The sequence below is a fragment of the Eurosta solidaginis genome, chromosome 1, assembly GCF_040869045.1.
Source record: "Eurosta solidaginis isolate ZX-2024a chromosome 1, ASM4086904v1, whole genome shotgun sequence".
NCBI lineage: Eukaryota > Metazoa > Arthropoda > Insecta > Diptera > Tephritidae > Eurosta > Eurosta solidaginis.
The window spans coordinates 344,163,065-344,182,278 of record NC_090319.1 but is presented as its reverse complement, the minus strand read 5'-3'; the positions used below and the strand labels follow the sequence as shown (position 1 = coordinate 344,182,278).

At 34.7% G+C, this 19,214-nt stretch overlaps 1 protein-coding gene across 6 annotated transcripts in view; it reads right to left on the bottom strand.

The window, feature by feature from the left end:
• Positions 1-6,211: 6,211 nt before the first annotated feature.
• The window catches only part of aus (argus), a 151,430-nt gene continuing 138,427 nt past the window's right edge, over positions 6,212-19,214 (bottom strand). For all 6 annotated transcript variants that reach the window (XM_067762471.1, XM_067762473.1, XM_067762470.1 and 3 more), the window contains exons 12-15: positions 17,677-17,884; positions 17,175-17,608; positions 15,093-15,290; positions 6,212-15,015 (exon numbers count right to left, since the gene is read on the bottom strand). In XM_067762471.1, the coding sequence (XP_067618572.1) occupies positions 14,897-15,015; positions 15,093-15,290; positions 17,175-17,608; positions 17,677-17,884 (959 nt within the window). In that variant the 3' untranslated portion in view covers positions 6,212-14,896. The remainder of the gene's footprint in view (positions 15,016-15,092; positions 15,291-17,174; positions 17,609-17,676; positions 17,885-19,214) is intronic.

Genomic DNA, 19,214 nt, shown 5'->3' with positions numbered 1-19,214 from the left:
TATTTCTAACTTTTTATTTGACGGATTAACGAAATGTAAGTAGCCTCAATCACATACATCGGACTGGATCAAAGAACCAAAACTGTTTAAGCTTCTCATGTCTCAACCTCTTAATAAGATACTTTCTGGACCAAACCATTTTTACCATTCGCATAAGAATTTCTAGCCAGCGTAGCTGAAAGTTCATACAGCTCAGCGGTAATCTTCTTCGGTAATCTCAGTAGCCAACATATGAAAGCTCCATAAATCCTTCGAAAAACTTTTCTCTTGTACACTACTAGAGCTGCCTCATGCTGCTGCACCATATTGCAGGACGACAACGATAAAAGAGTTACAGAGCATGATTGTCCACTGTGAGGGACCACTCTTGTAGAGAAACTCGTAATGTATTTTGATGATGTTTTTCACAGCTCTTGAATACAAGAGCTTCGTTGTGGTATGCGAGCACGCTACCATGGCTTCCAACCATGGTGTGATTGCCCAGACGCAAGGGCTCCGACTCCTCGTTTTATACTCATACAAAATCAAACCAATTGTTGTCAATCATGCTCATATATTTTTTTTTCAGAGCGGCTAAGTTCTGCAGCTTCTACAACTTTCTCCAGAATCAAATGAAATAAATCGCACGATACAGGGTCACCCTTAAGCCTGCTTTTGGTTTCGAATGGTTCGGGGAGATCCTCCCCAATTCTGACTGGACGACACCAGTATCGTGCACAGCTATATCAGTTTAACGAAGAAACTAAACTCAGATAAAGCGCCATATAAGTTTTTTTTTTTTAATATTTGTCACATGGCAAAGTCGAGACTGTACTAGTAAGTTTCAATCAGCTGGATCACGGTGGTCTTCAATATTTATTGGCAGATCCATATATGCCATACTAAGAAGATGTGCGCAATCAGATAAAATGTTTAGCACGCAGCTCATGTGTGCGCTGACTCGAGTAAGGCACACTCACATATGTGTGCTCTGTACAAAAAAAAATTGGAGTCATGTGAATAAATTTCTTTAAAAATCTTGCACACACAATTTTTCCTGTCATTCGGAATAAAAAACAAATAGTAAATGTTCTTTCAATTTCCGTTAAAAAAAAATCCATTTGCAAAATCCCATCTATTATACATACGTATGAATTTTTGCAATTTCTCTGGATGTAAGACTCCAGATAGAAGTAGGGGAAAATTTCGAGTGGGCCGCTTAGTCGTATATTATCAGGACTTCAGGGGCATGATCCCTTTCTTTGACTGAACTTGAATTTCCTTCTACATATGTGGGTGGCTTTGATATCCTCAATTTACCGCTTTTGCTGGGAATGCCCTCCTAAAGGTAATTTTGTCTATTATAAGGAAACACTCTTGCCTTCTTCTGATGAATACGGCTGGGCCGTGGACAACTGGACACGATTTGTCTTCGACGCAGTCCTGAGCTCATAGAATTAAGGATTATGCAGCAAATCGGTTTAAGCGACTTCGTAAAAATGCCCACGCCACGTTTTTTAAAACCTTGAAGGCTCTCACGACGTTAATTGTTCCACACCCATGTGCATGACCTTAACAGTGCTCAGTACTTTCATGCATATGTGCTTTATTCCATATGGCACACTCATGGGCTGTGTTATAACATTTTTTTTTTCAATATCGCACAGCTCATGTGCATGAGCATTGCATTCAGTGCGCATTTATTTCCTACACGTGTGTGGGCTGTGCATGTGGGTGCAAATACGAACCCTGCTATGGAGACTGATTCCGCAGTAGTTGGCACAGCGTGCAGGATCTCATTTGATATGAACTTAGATGCCAATAGTCAGGCATACACTTGTCCGACCATATTTTGCATAGAAGCCCGATGAAACCAGGCTAATCCTGGTTTTGGTTTTTTTTTAATTCATACATACTTTTTTTTTTTTTGTTTTTTTTTTTTTCGGATTTATGTGTTATTTTTTTATTTATAATTTTTTTGTTACCGAGTCTTTGAGAGGCAATGGCTTCTTAAGCGCCGAGATCTAAAACCGCTCAGCTACAGAGAAACTCATCAGCTGAGAAATATAGATTCACAAAATACAATAGACTAAAAGTAAATATAATTTTTTAATTATTAAGAGAAGATAGAAGCGTCTTTTTTATGGCAAAGAGCGAGTCCGAAACATCAATTATTCTCGAGTGAGAGTTATAATCTTCACACAAACATCGAAAAGGTTCGTGTAGTTGGAAATTGCTTCTGCATTGTTTAAGAATTATAGGTTTATAATGCCTTGAAACTCGGCATGGAACATTCAAGTTTACTTCGTTCAAAAGAAATCGGATTGAAATAGATCCATTTAAAAGTCTAGCCATAAATAGTACACTTAGCATTTCTCTACGACTTGCGAGGGTAGGAAGATTTATTAGTTTTAACCGATTAGTGTAAGGAAGAAGATTATACGGAGAGTCCCATTGAAGATATCTCAAGGCGAAAAGTAACACACGAACTTGATTACGCGGATTCCAAATTATCGATCCATATTCTAATATCGGCCTCACCAATGATGTAAAAAGGGTTTTTGTAACGTAAGGATCACTAAACTCTTTTGCCCATCTTTTCACAAATGCTAAAACTCCTCTTGCTTTATTGACTGTGGCATTAATATGACAGTTGAAACTAAGCTTGTAATTCATTGTAACTCCCAAGTCGACAAAAACATCAACGCTTTCCAGAGTTTGGCCATTAATTGTGTAAGAAGCTGGCTGTACGTTCCCACGTGAAAAACACATGAATTTACATTTTTCTATGTTGAGCGGCATAAAATTCGCATTACACCAAGTAACTAAACAATTTAAATCCGCCTGGAGTACAGAACGTTCTTCAACCGAAGCGTATGACTTAAAAAGTTTTACGTCGTCGGCATACATTAAAATTTTAGAATATTTTATAGTTGTGGAAACATCGTTTATAAAGATCAAAAACAAATCAAACAAATGTAGTACGTATAACTATATATTACCGTTTTGGCAATACATATATTTACTTATCCATATATAGGACTGCTAGTCGCTCTAATTCGGACAAGCTAACAGAAGTGTGTACTACGCTACCGCCACGGTTATACCACACACCCGGACTTGGGATGGCGTAGCCCAGGGTTATTTTTTATAAGCGCGGCCGAAGGCCGCCTATGCAGAAAGTTGTTATGGATTATTAGCCTTTTTTGGTCGCGGCGATTTTAAACCTAATTTGAATTTATTTCACACAAAAAATGGGGATTTTGTGTTGGGGATTAAAAGTTTGGGGATTTTGTTTTGGGGATTTTGATTTTGGGGATAACGTGGTAGACCCGGCTTATCCACTGTGGATAAAACAAGTGTGATATCCGTCAACTGCCTGACAGGATATTCAATATGGCTACTTTTTAGCACTTCGGCAGCGTTTTGACAGGATGTTCAATATGGCGGCGCATAGGGCGGGTGATAGAAAGAGATACAGAATGAGACAGCGATAGTCAATTAAAAATCTGGTGATCCATTCTATTTGTAAATTTGTCGTCTATGCAGAATTTATCACACTTGTTTATCCACAATGAACTTATCCGCAATTTGACATACAATTCCAACAATAACCCTTCAACGCAAAGCTGGAATTTTATCGGTGCACACATGATCTATCACTTTAATTGACCTTTAACTCTTGAGCGAAGCAAGATTTTCGAAACTCTTATTTTGCATTATAAAGCCACCTCTTTGTACATTAATTCACAATTTGACTCAATGTTCTATCGTTATATTTTAATTTCCACATGCGATTTATCGGTTGATCGATTAGTGCTGACTACTCTCTGCTTCCTCTAGAACAAATCAAAACTCAAAAGTTCTTTTTTTGAACTCACATGCTTAATAGGGATTGATCCACAATTTGTTCCAAGGTTCGATTATTAACGGTTAAGGCGCTACGTGGGCTAATCGGTTTCTCGATAACTACTATGTATATCTCGTGAACCAAACCAAATGCCAACGTTTTTGTTTTTTCCAATATATAGGTACCATATTTTCGAAACTCTTGTTTTGCATTATATAGGCACCTACTTCTAGATTAATCCACAATCCGATTCAAGACTCTATCGTTGATCGTTAAATTTGTTATAAAGTAAGAGTTTACAATATCTTGCTTGGTTCAAGAGATATAGGCAATTTAGGCGATGGGTCATTTATGTACCGATAAATACCCGTTTTTGCCTTGAAGTGTTAATTATGGAACTTTATATCAAATTGCGTACAAATCTAAAAGTTGGTACCTAAATATTGCGGAAACAAAAACTTTGTCATTTCTCTTCGTCCAAGAGATACACACAAATTGATAGTAGTAATCGAAAACCCGATTAACCCATGTAGGGTCTTAACCGTTAATGATAGAACTTTTAAACAAATTGTGGATCAATTCATATTAGGTAGCTATATGAATGCAAAAAAACTTTTGAATTTTGCTTTGTTCTACATAAATAAACAAAAGTCCGTTAGTAGTCAGCCATTTATGATAGAACCTTGAATAAAATTGTGGATCATCAATCAATCAAGTGGCTATATAATGCAAAACAAGAGTTTCGAAAATCTTGCTTGGTACAAGAGATATACTTAGGTAATTTATGTGCTAGGATATTTGTGTGCCGATAAACTCCCTTTTATGCATTGAAAGGTTAATGATGGAACTTTATATCAATTTTTGGATAGGTCTACAAGTAGGTACCTATGTATTGCAAAAACAAACACTTTGGCATTTGGCTGAGTTAAAGAGATATACACAAAGTAGTTATCGTAAAACCGATTTGCCCACGTAGCGCCTTAAGCGTTAATAATAGAATCTTGAGTCGAATTAGAAGTCAGCACTGACTGACCAACGGATTAATCGCACATAAGTTCCTGGGAGGTGCGCTTCTTCAATCAGATGTGTGTTGGAACGCTCAGATTTTTGGGTATTCACCACAAACTTTTTGCATTTAAATGCTCTCCTTTATGGGGAGTATTCTGCCTCACTGTGTAGACGATGTACTGCAGACGGTGTTTTGACATGTGCAGTAGTTTGACAGGCCTGCATTATCTTCGAGTGGGTTATTAATTAATTATCTTATTATGAATGTAATTATATAATAAGGAGCTTGGGGAAGCCACAACCGCACCAGCGTTTCTTTATCTAAGTGCTTCCGGTAAGACGTGAGAATTTGTTTACGGCTCTGGACTTTAGGTACAATTACGGCTGCATGCTCGCCAAAATGTTGATCCTGGTCGAACGTCACCCGCAGTAAGGAAGTCAGTAGCTTAATGCCATCGATGTCACGGATATCCCAACAAGGTCTTCGGGGATTTGATCAGTGATAGAGTCAGATTTCACGAGGGAAAAATAGGAAAGAGTAGGGAGATAGTCGCTGATTTTATAGCATAGCTCAACAATGGATATGGATGGGCCAGCCCTATTGTCATTATCGTGCATCCGTCGGCGCAGGACACATTGCTAACTTCTTCTGGTGGGGAAGAAAGCTTCAATATGTAAAATGTAAACAAAAGTGATGATAGGAAACCACCCTGTGGCATCCCTTGTCTAATTCTTCTGGATTTTGGTGTAACGTTCCTAAACTTCACCGATGCCTGCCGACCACACTGATTATTTAAAGTCCACCTTTTTAGATTGGGAGAAAGGGTGGACCCTTTCATGTCTTGCAGTAAGGTGGTGTGATTGGCTGTGTAAAAAGCTTCTGATAAGTCTAGCGCTACGAATTTCGGTAATACATTTTTATGAAATATACTACATTGTGGATAAGACAAGTGTGATAACTTCTGCATAGACGTCAAAATTACAAATAGAAAGGATTTCTTGATTTTCAAAGTGACTATCGCGATCTTATCCTGTATCTATTTCTATCAACCGCTGAGGATAAGCAACCGCATGTGCCACCATATTCAACATCTTATCAAAACGCTGCCAAAACGCCAAAAAGTAGCCATCTTGATCATCCTGTTTGGCAGTTGACGGATAAGATATCACATTATTGTTTTATGTACAATGATATACTATTTGCCTTTCTCCGAAATTCTTTTACAAATTTCGGAAATGCAATTACTCTTATGCCGATTTGAGGCTTTTATGAAAAACTTTTGAGTTTTTCGGAATTACTGTTAAAAACATTCGTAATCCGAAGTAGTTTCCAATCGTTTTCCTGTTGTCTCCCTTGGGTACATAAAAAATATATTTTTTTTAATATCTTCATACAATTTATCATTTATTTAATCACTTTTTATAGAAATATCAAACCTTATTAAGTTTTAATTTTATTAATGTGTCTTTAGCAAACTTATTACAATTAAAACAATTAAAAGCAAATTTATATTTTGTGCATTTACCAATTAAATTGAAAAAAAATACATACATGCATATACATTTATAAACAAATAATTTGTATAAGATATGCTGCACATATAATATATACACACATACATACATATTTACATATAAACCATATATTTATATATGTATATGTGTACTTACATAGACACAGCGAAAAATTGCATACAAAATTTATTTTTTAATTACTTAATTTTTTTTTGTCATTTTAATACAGAAGCTTTAAGCTTACACTCGTATATATATATTTAGAACTTATCAATTATAATTGTATATACTACATTTATGTATATATGTATAATATATCAGTTAAGAAACTATCAATTACACAATAAATACAAATTATTAATATAATTACAATATTAAATACATACAACATAACTATGTGTGTGTATATATGTATAATTTTGCATTTACATATTACTACAGTTAAGTATATAAAATAAAAATTATTAAATTTTCTTATTTATTATGTAATTACATAGCACACTCTATTTTGTTATATACATATACATTCGTTTGTATATACATAAGTATGTGTGTAAATACATACATACCTATATACATAGTCCTAAGTTAATCAAACACTCAACCATATACATTTACCTTCAATTATGAATACAGCGTTATGGAAAAGTATGCCAAAATTCTGCTAATGCTAATTTATTTGAACCGAGCCGGACCCGTGCGCATCTTGCGCAACCAATATAAAAGTGTCTTATCAAATATTAAGAGAAATCTATCAATCATCATATACATCTTGCGCTGCCATCTAGCGTATAGTAGCAACTGCCGGTAATGCAGTTCAAATATTCACAATAGTGCCATAGTATAAATAGATTTATTTGTGTGCTCACAATCGTTTATTTTTAACAAATTATTTTAGTAAAATATAGCTTAACAAAAGCACTACGGCCAAAATTGCCCAAAGCTCGCTAATAGCCCGAATATCCATCTTTACAACCAAAACTTAATTTATAGATTTGGATTCCAAATAAGACCGAAAAAGGGACCCGTACATAAAAGCAGCAATTAAAAATAATATATATGATTATTGTAGGAATTCAAATTTTTCAATGCTGAAATCTTAGTTAGACCCTTACGATAGGTGGAACAATGAAGACCTCACATAGACTGAGTTTTACCACACTTCGTTTGACGAACAAATGAGAAACACCCAACTACGTACCAGGACTTGTGTTTTAAAATAACTCCGTCCTTTTGGCGAGTCCCAAAAATTTTCTAGCACCTAGTTTAATAGCTGCCTCGAGATCTTGCCACTCTGTCGCCAGTAGCTTTGGCCTCGAGAGCGCAAGACATGAACACAGAACGTGCTCAACCATTTCTTCCTGCAGCTCGCACTTCATACAACTGCTGCTACTGAAGGGGCCTAACTTATAAGTATGTGATGCCAGCAGGCGGTGTCCTTTTAATATGCCCATAGTTAGCCTTAAATCTTCTCTCTTTACAGTATACACATGCATCGTGTGTTCTACCGTTTACTTTCACTTACGCCAACCTTACGGCTCTATTGTGGCCCCACAGACGTCCTTCGAAGTTCAGGCACGAGACCATATAGTCCGTTCGCGATATATAAGACAGCGCTATACTATTATTAACGCTATATTTGTGGTCATTACGTCTACACGCAGGATGTGTAGAATGGCATGCAATGCTGCCACTTGATGAAGTTCACGTTATGATTAGCATTGATAATCTGCATGCCACTAGTGGGACCCTTATTCGAAGCAACTGCGTATATACAATTTCACTTTTATCACTTCATACCCGTTTGTTAGTTTTTTCCCTACACCGCAGTGGTATACCATCAATTGCCTCATCTTGGAATATTCACGCAAGGAAAGTTATTGATAGGATATTCTTAAGATGCCAAGCGAGATTCCTAAAAATTTTAACTCAACAACAAAAACATGAACCAGCTACTCTTATGTACATCTACAGATTAAAGCTAGCCACACTTATGTACAAGGCAACGAAGAGATACCTCACACACAAAGATGTACTCATCAGCCGAAGTTGTTACTCACACATACACACGCATATATGTAGCTCAATTACCAAGCAGGAGATACAGCAGTTCTAGAAGGCGAAACGTCTAGACTTTAGTAGAAATATGCGAATGAAGCAACGGAGAGTTTGAAAGCAGCGCAAGCTGAGTAATCATGAATCAGTTTGATGTAAACACGCTATCAGTTGCGAAGTGAAGTATAATTGTACTACTCCCAAAATAGGCTAATAAATACCATTTTGCAATACAGAATATTGGAGTGATTTATTCAAACGTATAGCGATTCGAACGTTAGCAGAAGATTTCAAATAAGCGGAATTTCCCAAAATTCGTTACAATATTGATAAAAAATCCGCAAAGAGTATACTAAACAAAAATACTATAACAATTTCCAAACAAAACTGCATTAGCAACATTTGGTACTTTTTTATAAAACCATTCATTTTTGGAGGCAACTGTACATCATCATCTAACTGGGAAAAGCTAACTGCATTCAGTGCAATCACATTATTAGGGTATCTTAGCATAAGCACATACATTCTTATATGTAGGTGTTTCCTTTTTGTATCTATATATGTGTAGGTGTGTTTGTCTTTCATTTATGCTTAGTTAACGTTATTAACATTTTTTCTAGTTTTACTTTTATCGAATTTTGTTATTTTTACTTTTATGGGGGTTTTCATATTTTTTTTAATTCTATGTTATTTTCAATTTTTAATTTATATATTAGCTCAGACGCATATGCGCACAACTAAGGCTCTATTGCAAAACCATTTATGTATTTATCTAAATCTACGCTTATTTCAAATTTAACTTAAAATTTACGATTTCTTAGAATAAATATTCGTGAAAGTAAAATCGTTATATATTTACAAATTCGCTTGAATTATTTGTTGTATGCCTAGATTAAGTTTATAGATTTCGCCAGTACATCTATATATATATGCGCAAATCCCAAAAACGTTTACCTTTTTGGATACTCGGGTTTTACACACAGGCAAAAAACTTAAGGCCAGAAAAAAGTACAAGGACATTAAGTTTGACCTTTTAACTATCCGATCTGATGATTTAAAAAATCAAGAAAGTTGATAGTAAGTTTTTGCAGAACTTCGAAACGTAAAAAACGTGGATTTTTACACTTTTTCAAGCGATACCCTTTTTTTTTTTTTTGAATTTTTTCGATAAAATTTTGTGGCATTGCTGTAATGCTATGGAATTTAAACTGAATGTTTTTTTTGAGACGGTGATTATAAAAGTATGAGCAAAAATAATGTGCCCCTCCAATACTCAAAACTATCATCAATCAAAGTAGCGATAACTTTTTTTGTCATTTTCAATATTGACAGTTTTTTTCTTATAGCTTTTTTAGGCAACTGATTATTGAAATTCGGATTATGCACGATAATAGCCTATCAGGGACTAAAAATACCTTGGGCTTCAAATTCGATGTGCCCCTTTCAGTTTTGAAGGTACAGGCAGAAAAGTGGAAGCACTTGGTTGTGTAAATTTTTTTCAGGAGCATGTTTTTTTGTGGGCACAGCTACAATTTTACTTTTATCACTTCATACCCGTTTGTTAATTTTTTCCCTACACCACAGTGGTATACCATCAATTGTCTCATCTTGGAATATTCACGCAAGGAAAGTTATTGATGTTTGTACATGGGGCAAATATACGAAATTTCCGACAAAAATTAGCAATCGTCAAAAAGTGTAGAAAAAAAAAAATTTTTTGACCAGGTTTTATTTAAAAGTAAATGAAAAGAAACACAAATATGGTACACAAATTAAAAATAAAAACAATTTTTTTTTTCTACACTTTTTGACGATTGCTAATTTTTGTCGGAAATTTCGTATATTTGCCCCATGTACAAACATCAATAACTTTCCTTGCGTGAATATTCCAAGATGAGGCAATTGATGGTATACTACTGTGGTGTAGAGAAAAAATTAACAAACGGGTATCAAATATTTGACGGTTTCCGGGCGGACCCGGTTTCATATTCTTACCGATATCTCTAAAACCGGGTTTCGGGTATCAACAAAATTTTACCTAAATATATCCCACATAGATATGTACAACCTGATAAAATTTCAGCACAATCGGTTATGAAGTGTTTAAATAAATAAAAAAAATTAAGGTTTTCCGGGTTTATATTTTTATTAATATCTCCAAAACCGGATCTCGGGTATTGAAACTTTTTTACCTAAACATACTTCGTTCATATATCTATACGTTTTGAAGTTTCAAAAGAATCGGTAGAAAGGTGATAAAATAAATGTGTTGCAAATTTTGCAGTAAAAAATATTTGGCGGTTATTCGGTTTTATATTTTTACCGATATCTACAAAACCGGGTCTCGTGTATCAAAAAAATTTTACATAGCTAACAGCTGCATATGTCTCCATATTTTGTTAAAATTTCGATATAATCGGCACAGAAGTGTTGAAATAAATTTATATTTAGCATTGCGACCTCAATTTATATATATTTTGCTCGATCTTTTGACTATATCTTTTTGAGGCATTATGTAAGACGAGTAACGGCGCTGCACTATAGCTCCAATTTACTCCTCAATGTTCCTAACAAAAAGATATTTGCATGATACCATGTTTCAAAAAAAAATTTTTTTCTCCAAAAAAACCAAAGTTTGGCGGATTTCCCCATATACATACGTACATACTATATAGAATTTCTGTCACTTAGTATCCTTAATTTTTTTAATAAGGTTTTTTTCTCAATATTCGAAACTGCGCAAGTGAAGCAACAAATAGTTATTACAAAATAATACCATTCCCTAGCAATATTCATCTTTATCCTTTGCATCGTTCCAAAATTTGATTAAATAAAATTTTGATTTTACAAGCTTTTTTTAGCAATAAATTTAAATTGAACTGCATACCTATTAGATTTCTTCATTAAAAATAAAAAAAAAATATTTTAGTAAATTTTTTACGTAATGATTTTTTTTATTTTGAAATTCAAATAATGTTTTATGTTCAAAGCCTCAACACTGAATACAAATTTTTTACTTTATAAGCTCTTTTATTTTAAAAAAAGTTATAGAAATTTAAAAAATATTTTCGCTCTTTTCAAACCAATAAAATCAACATTTAAAGTTGAACTGCATACATTTTATAACTTTTGTTTGTTAAAAAAGTAAAAATTTGAAATTAAAAAGAAAATATTTTAAAACTTTAAATTTTTACATAATAATGGTTTTTTTAGTTTTGAAATTCAAAAAAACTTTATTTTTAAATATAGTAAAACCTCAACATTAAAAAAGCTATTGACAAATAATTGAGTTTTCAAAAACTCTTTTATTTTTATTGCGCAAAAAAAATGGTTTTTTAAGCTTTCAAGACCAATTTGGAAATGTGCTTAATTTTCTCTTTATTTGGGTGTTGCTTTAAATTTTGTATAAGACATAAAAATCTATGTTACAATCATTGGAAATTCATACAAGTGAAAAATCTTTCTATTCCTCCATTGCCATAACTACCTGTCAAGGGAGACAGGGAAGAATGGCTGTCGCGAATGGCCAGAGAATGGAAGAAAGGTTTGTTTTTTACTCGCGTATAATAAATTGAAATGCCATGAATTGCCCATTTGTGTTTCAAATCAGCTTTTATTTTAAATGTGTATACAGAAAATCAGACTACATTTTAATATTTTTATCTCTAAAATTTAGTTAACATAGAAAATATGAGCGGCCAGTTAAGCAAACATTTTAAAATATGAAAATAATGCAATGTACCATTCGTTTACAAAAATGGTTCAAAAACACTATTGAACAAATGATTTAAGTAATCGAACAGCAATTTAACAGGTGATCCAGGCTGTTTACTATTGTGAACGTTTTTTTTTTCAAACATTCGCCACTTGTATGAATTTACAATGGTTACAATATTACAAACAACTAAATTTAAACTCATATGCGTACATATTGAAAGCTAATGAAAGTTAAACAAAAAAATATAAAAAATTACAATAAAATTTGTTATAATATTCACATTAAAATTTTCAATGAAATTATTGAAAGTAAAATACTATTTTTTGTTTCTTTTTGATAATTAAAATTTTTATATTGAAAAGTAGATAACTGAAAAATATCTTTAATTTTGAAAAACTTTCCTATATTTTCGATGCATAAGGAAAGTTCATGGTCTACTTATTATTTTAAGTTTTTTGTACAAGCTTGGAAATATGCTCAAAACTTGTTCTTGTTTTAAATGCAAGTTTTGTTTTAAAACAAATATTTTGTTATTTTACATAAAAATATGGCAATATTTCATAGAACCAAATTAAAACTGAACTGTTTACATGCAAAAAATGATTGAAAAACACATCAAAAATGTATAAAATTTCGTATTGGTTTCACATTAGGGGTATTCTCTCTGTCTATAAACCATACAAAACATGGAAAGTTTTCCATTATACTGTCAAAAGCTTTCCACACGCAAACACAAAATACATTTGAGAAAATTTTTCTACGATTTCTACATTTCTTATACTCAAACCCATGTACGTATGTATGTATATTTGGATAGAAATTTATAAATGTGACAAGAATGTTGAAACTCAAATTTCAGCTTAAAAACCACAATTTTTTTCTTCGCGCCAGTTTTGTAAATGTTTTAAATTCATAAAATGCACATTTTACACTTAACTTTTGAGGATAGAGGCATAATCAGATCGAAGAATATTTCTAGTGTAAGTGGTGCATTCTCTGAGTGTTTATATTTGGTCTAGGAAACATGGAATATTTTCTACGTTTACTACGTTTCCTAGACTGAGAGAATTGCCCTATTATACTTTTCAACGAAAATTTTTAAATTCATATTAAAATTTCTAGTTTTGTTTGAGATACCTGATTTAAAAAGTGAAGTATTGAACAACTTTTAAACTTTCAAACACTTTCTTTTAAATTAAAAATATAACAAAACTTCGTGCTCAAGTTTGTTTAAGTTTTCTAAAAAAAATTGAAAATCTGCTTTTTAACAAAAAAAAACTATTTTGTTTTAAATTTTAAAAATTTTTGAAACTTTCAACAAAGTTTGTTATTATTTGTGAAAAAAACATAGCCAAATTTTACATGAAAACAAAAAAAAAAACAATTTAAAATAGTTTTTTAACAAAAAAATTTTAAATTTGGAAATATTCTTAAAATTTTCTGCAGAATTTTGAGTGACAGTTTCTGTATGTACATATGTATTTATACGCATATTGTTTATGCAAAAGGGGTATTCCATTAACTGTGCAACATTTTTCAAGTGATTGTGTGAGGGCGAAATGTATCCGGAAAATAGTACGAATGAGCTGTGTTCATCAGGTATAAGTAGTGGCTGTATGACATTAGGTTTAGTTAAAATGGCTGGCCGTGAGTACCTTAGATAAACTGAATAAGTCCATAGTGTTACAAGAAGTTTGCTCAGCAACCAAGCTGAAAAGCACTATAAGAAACTAGGAGCTATGTTATAAAATAACTTCATACTCTTTAAGCTTTCTAGGAACCATGTTACTTCTAGATCTGATATCTGTGTCACTCCTTATAGCTGGAGTCGTATAATTTCGCGGCCATTGCACGAGAACTAAACATGCTTGACCATTTCCTTCTCTAACCCGCATTTCCTACATCTGCTATCACTGTCTAGGCCTGAGGCAGTATTCAGTCAGAATGCCCATTGTGAGCCTACAGTACCAATGAGTCAACAAGCATCTAAAAATACCAGCAGCAAACTTTTTTGAAAAAAAAAAACGATTTTCTTCCCAAAATGGGTAAAATTTGACCCCCAAGACATTATGAAGAGTAAGCTAAGCTCTTTCTCAATGACAAATACTAAACTCGCAGTTGAGGAAAGCAATCTCAGTAGTCATGTCACTTTGGCCCAACCAATTCTGCATACTGTAATAGGTTAAACTCTTAGTTATACAGAATCTACCCGGACTTACAAAATGTATTCCCCACTCCTATGCAATATAAAACCAACGCCTCTAACACCCATATATATTCAACCCCTTTGAAACTGCAAGTTTTCACGCACTCCCGTTATAGTAGATTGATGACAAAGTGTGTGTGATCGCATCTGTGGGCTGCGGTGAAGCACAACAACAAAAACATAGCTCATTCATTCTAAAATGGAATCATATCGCACATAAAAAGATTTTTGCACTTTAGTACCGCTATCAATATTTTGTAATCTACCGCTCATATCACTTTTAGCTACGCTTTCGTCCTTTATGCATACTTAGAGCAAATTTCTTTTTTATTGTGTTTTTTTTATTTTACATTCACATAAAACAAAAGAGCCTACTTGTATGTATGTAAATATCTAAAGTTTTCTTTTCAGTTAATTTTTGTCACTCAAACTTGAAGTCCATTGCTTTATTCTCAACCTTAACGGAAGTATCTTCAATCGCTATTGAATAATTTCTAGGCATTCCATTGTTTTTCGTTGTTGATCATGAATTCCTGTTGTTGTTGTTACTGATGTTGTAAATTTATCATCTTTGATTTTGCATGATTTTAATATTATTTAACGCAAACAATAACACAGCCAATTTGATTAGCTCAGTATTTGGGCGTATATGAAACGCGGCAGAGCCAGTGTCTCCACATTTTCCTAAAATTAGCGCACATTATTAGGGTTAGTTTAAATAAACATATATATTTCTCCATCTTCTAATAATAAGTTCTTACCAAATATGGTTAAATTAGCTACCAAATGATGATCGGGTGGATTTTGTGTACCACGATAGCATGCATCACCAATTACGAGCTTGGCAGCTGTACCCTCGGTTGGTCGATAACTCAGGCAAACACCGTGCTTGGTGCCTTTGTGTCGCGCTATTATATAGACAGTGCTATTTTCTGTCCACGAGCCATGACAAGAGTACTCTGTAATAAACAAAAAAAAGCAGGATTAATTACAAAGTAAGAAACATGTTTTTATGTTGTGTGTGCGTTACATAGTTTTGCTATAAGTATGTATTGTGGCGAACGTTGACATCACTAGGCTATTAGTAAATAATCACGCAACAACAAAAATATGACGCAGCTACTCTTATGTACATGTACGCATTAAAGCTAGCAACACTTATGTAGAAGGCGACGAGGAGATATCTCTACCACACACACATGTAGTCATCAGCCGAAGTAGTAGTCCACACATACTACACACGCATATGACTATCAGAGACGCATAAACTACAAATATACATGTACTAGCAGACCTGGCAGACCTGGCCTATCTGCATTTTTTAATCAGCTTTTTCCTGATCCTTTTATTCACTCCTCCTTCCGTCTTTTTCGCTTCATCTATCTCCAGATTCGTCTTATTCTATTTCTTTCTCAGTATCCTTCTACTTCTCTCTTTTCTCCCCTCTCACCTTCTTCTCCATCCCTTATTGCCTGTCCCAGAGGGTGGTATGTATTTTGTTCCAGTCCCAGTCCCAGTCCCACTCCGAGTCTCAGTCCCGGTCCTAGTTCTAATCCCAGTCTGTCTCTGGTGAACTTCCCGGAAACAAGGATCGTAAATACTAATATAGGCAAAATTATATTCCAAATTTTCAAATTTTGAATTTTTTCTAAAAAAAAAATCATAACTCAAGAATGGCTAAACCGATTTGGGATTTCAAAATCAACTAACCATCATCTCTCCTTACTGTATCTTTCCTAAAAATTTCATGGCAATCTTTCTATCCGTTCTCAAGTTATGGAGTGACAATCAAAATGTACACTTCTTTTTATATATATAGATATGGCTGGTAACCAAGCAGGAGGTTCTAGAAGGTGAAACGTCTAGACCTTTGGAGAAATATGCAGACGAGACAACAGAGAGTATAAAAGCAGCGCAAGCTGAGGAATCAGTAATCAGTTTGATTTAAACACGCTATCAGTTGCGAAGTGAAAACTCATCGCTTCGCTCGAAGCTTGCTCCGTTGACGTCCCATTTAGACTGAGCGAGATTCAGAGAAGGCGAGCGTGGCACATGATAGACTAAGCAGGAAAAGCGTGGACCCAAGCGTGGGGCTGTAAAGTGTCGAAAATCATGCGCAGTTATTACAACCTTAGGTTAACAAAGTTACTCCTATCATTAAAAAGAGAAGACTGTAGAATCATAACGGATATTCGGACTGGATACTGCTTTCTGGTTGTTGTTGTTGTTGTAGCAATGCTTTCTGGTGTTACATGCCTATAAATTCGGCTTGGTCAGTGATAGCAGCTGTAGGAAGTGTGGAGAAAACGATCGAGCACGTTTTCTGCTCGTAGCAGAAATTCCTGCAGTTCTCTGTGGTTGTGGTAGTCCAACTAGATAAGTATCTTAAACGCAGGGCTGACGCTGTCACTGCTCGGTATCCTTCTAGATCCAATGTTACGATATAAAGAATGATCTGAAGAGTTTCGCTTGGCGTTGTCCTTAGACCACCATTCATATTAAATCTGTGCAAGTTTCTCAACAAATTTGGATCTTTCGCCTTGCTCAATTCTGACCAACATACGACTATCCCATACAGCAATATTGGTCGAACACCATTTAGTTCCGGTAAGTTTAGCGATGATATTTTGCACCGTTCAGTGTACGGCTGAAATATAATTTCCGCTACATAAATTAAAAACTCATAGGATGGAATGAAAACACAATTTTTTCGCAGCCTGATTTGGAACAATTTACAATTTGGCGGATCATATGACAAAGGTTAGCTAGATATCAAAATGTAATTTTTCGAATTTTCTTGAAAAAGTTCTGCAAAATTGTGTAATTGGTGGTACATTACTTACCTTCATCACCATCTTCATTACATAACGGTCGCACATCGATAACATCGGGTTCCGTGCAACCCACCCAAAGACGTCGCTGAGCTTTATAATTCGTTATACAACCTGGCGCATCACGTCGATTGCGTTGCCGCAGCGCATCATTATCCAATTCAGTTGAGGAATGGACAAAATCTACCGATGTAAGCGCTACAGATTTTTTCGCAGTCTCTTCATTTCGACTTTTTGAATAATTTTGCCGTTGCGGTGTACTTTTTAAAATATTCATGTGCTCTAAGGTCGCTGTACTTTCGGTGCCATAATTATTGGTATTATTAGTGTTGTTGTTAATAGCGCTGCTGGCAGCTCTCCTATTACGTTCAGCTAATCCGCGTGTATCAGCATGCAAAGAAGTTTTATCGGTTGTTTCACTATTTCGTAAACTAAGTGTAACATGTCTAAAAGTTACAAAAAATTACAAAAATTTAATTAAATACTGGTTTTAAAATAATTTGGTGCAGCAAACCTTTTTCGTGCATGTCCGCTGCTCTCACTTCCGCTAACGGTAGACGCAATACCGACGTCACTCTGTGATGCATGATGATGCCCATGTGTTGCATGTATTTTGTTGTTGTGATTTCGCTTGTGACGTGTAGTCAAATAGGGTGGCCCAATAGCGCCACGCAAGTTGTACAAGCCTTCCATGGGACACATTTGTGGATCGGGATTGCTTGCTGATTTTGGTAAAAGTAAATACATATACAAAATTCATTCAATTCTTTTAAGTTGTTATTTAGTAAATTTTATTCTTTGAGTTTAAAAATTCTCTTTGTTATAAATCGATGCTGTTTTAAATGTTCACTCAAGCTTTATAAATTTTTTTATATAATAGTAATGGGGTTCAGCAGATCCTGTCCTATTTCATGGCCAAGGTAGAGCAAACACCACCGTAGAGGAGCCCTGATATTTTATCGCTAAGAAGATACAGCAGGAGGTTTTTTAATCAAAGCAAACTGTCGGGATCTTTGCAAGCGTAAGAAATGTCGGGGACCATGCTGGCGGCGATACAGTCCTTCCCATCCTCTTTTGTTGTTGTTGTTGTAACAGTGCTTCGCCCCATCCAAATTTTCATCAATATCCTCTAACAGGAGTCCAAGGAAACTTGCAGTTTCAACAGGGGTGGATCATAGTGAGAGGGGTGTTAGAGGCATTGGTTTCACATTGCAAAGAAGAGATGGTTGGTGTCATGTAGGGATACATTGCAAGCAGGACATACATTTTGTATTTAGGGGTTGATTCTGGATAGGTAAGAGTTTACAGTATCCAGATCGAAGTTGAGCTAGAATGAAGCGCGTTTCCCTAGGGAGAGTGCGTTCCTTCTCTACTAGTTCTGGGTATTTTTCTTTGAGTACCGGTTTTGCGGGGCAATTCCTGGTATAGAGGTCCGACGAATTTTTGTGCAGATCACTGAGGATCTATTCGTGCTTTTTGCTTCATATAGCTGCGTTCTCAGGTGCCGTATATAGCAGTGTCCGTTGTATGGCAGCGCATACTGTAAAGTAAGGTTCTACCATACCGGCGTGTACTGTATTTGTGGTCAGCTGTACTTTGTAAATACATATATTGACGTCATGGGTTATTGCATTAGCCAATTTGGCGTGTGCCGTTTCTATGTGCGCAAGTTCATACTCGCCTTAAGCCCCCATTACTGATACTTAGCATAGACTTGACTTGACTTGGCGTAAACTTGGCAACTTAGCCACGATTATACTCCACTTGGCGCATAAAATCTGGCATCATAATCAGCGTTGAAATTTATTTTTAAATAAATGTCAATTTGTATGACAAAATGTCAAAATGAAATGGAAACAAACAAATGGCATCTCAAAATGTAAACGTCACTTAGAACTTGCATAGAAAATCAAAATTCAACAGACTTCTAAGTCAAGTTAAGTTTTGAGTAATCAGTAACATGCAATGTTCATTTAACAGAACTGTAAGTGACAGTTCGCAAGCCAAGTCAAGTCTATGCTAAGTATCAGTAATGGAGCCTTTAGTATGCAA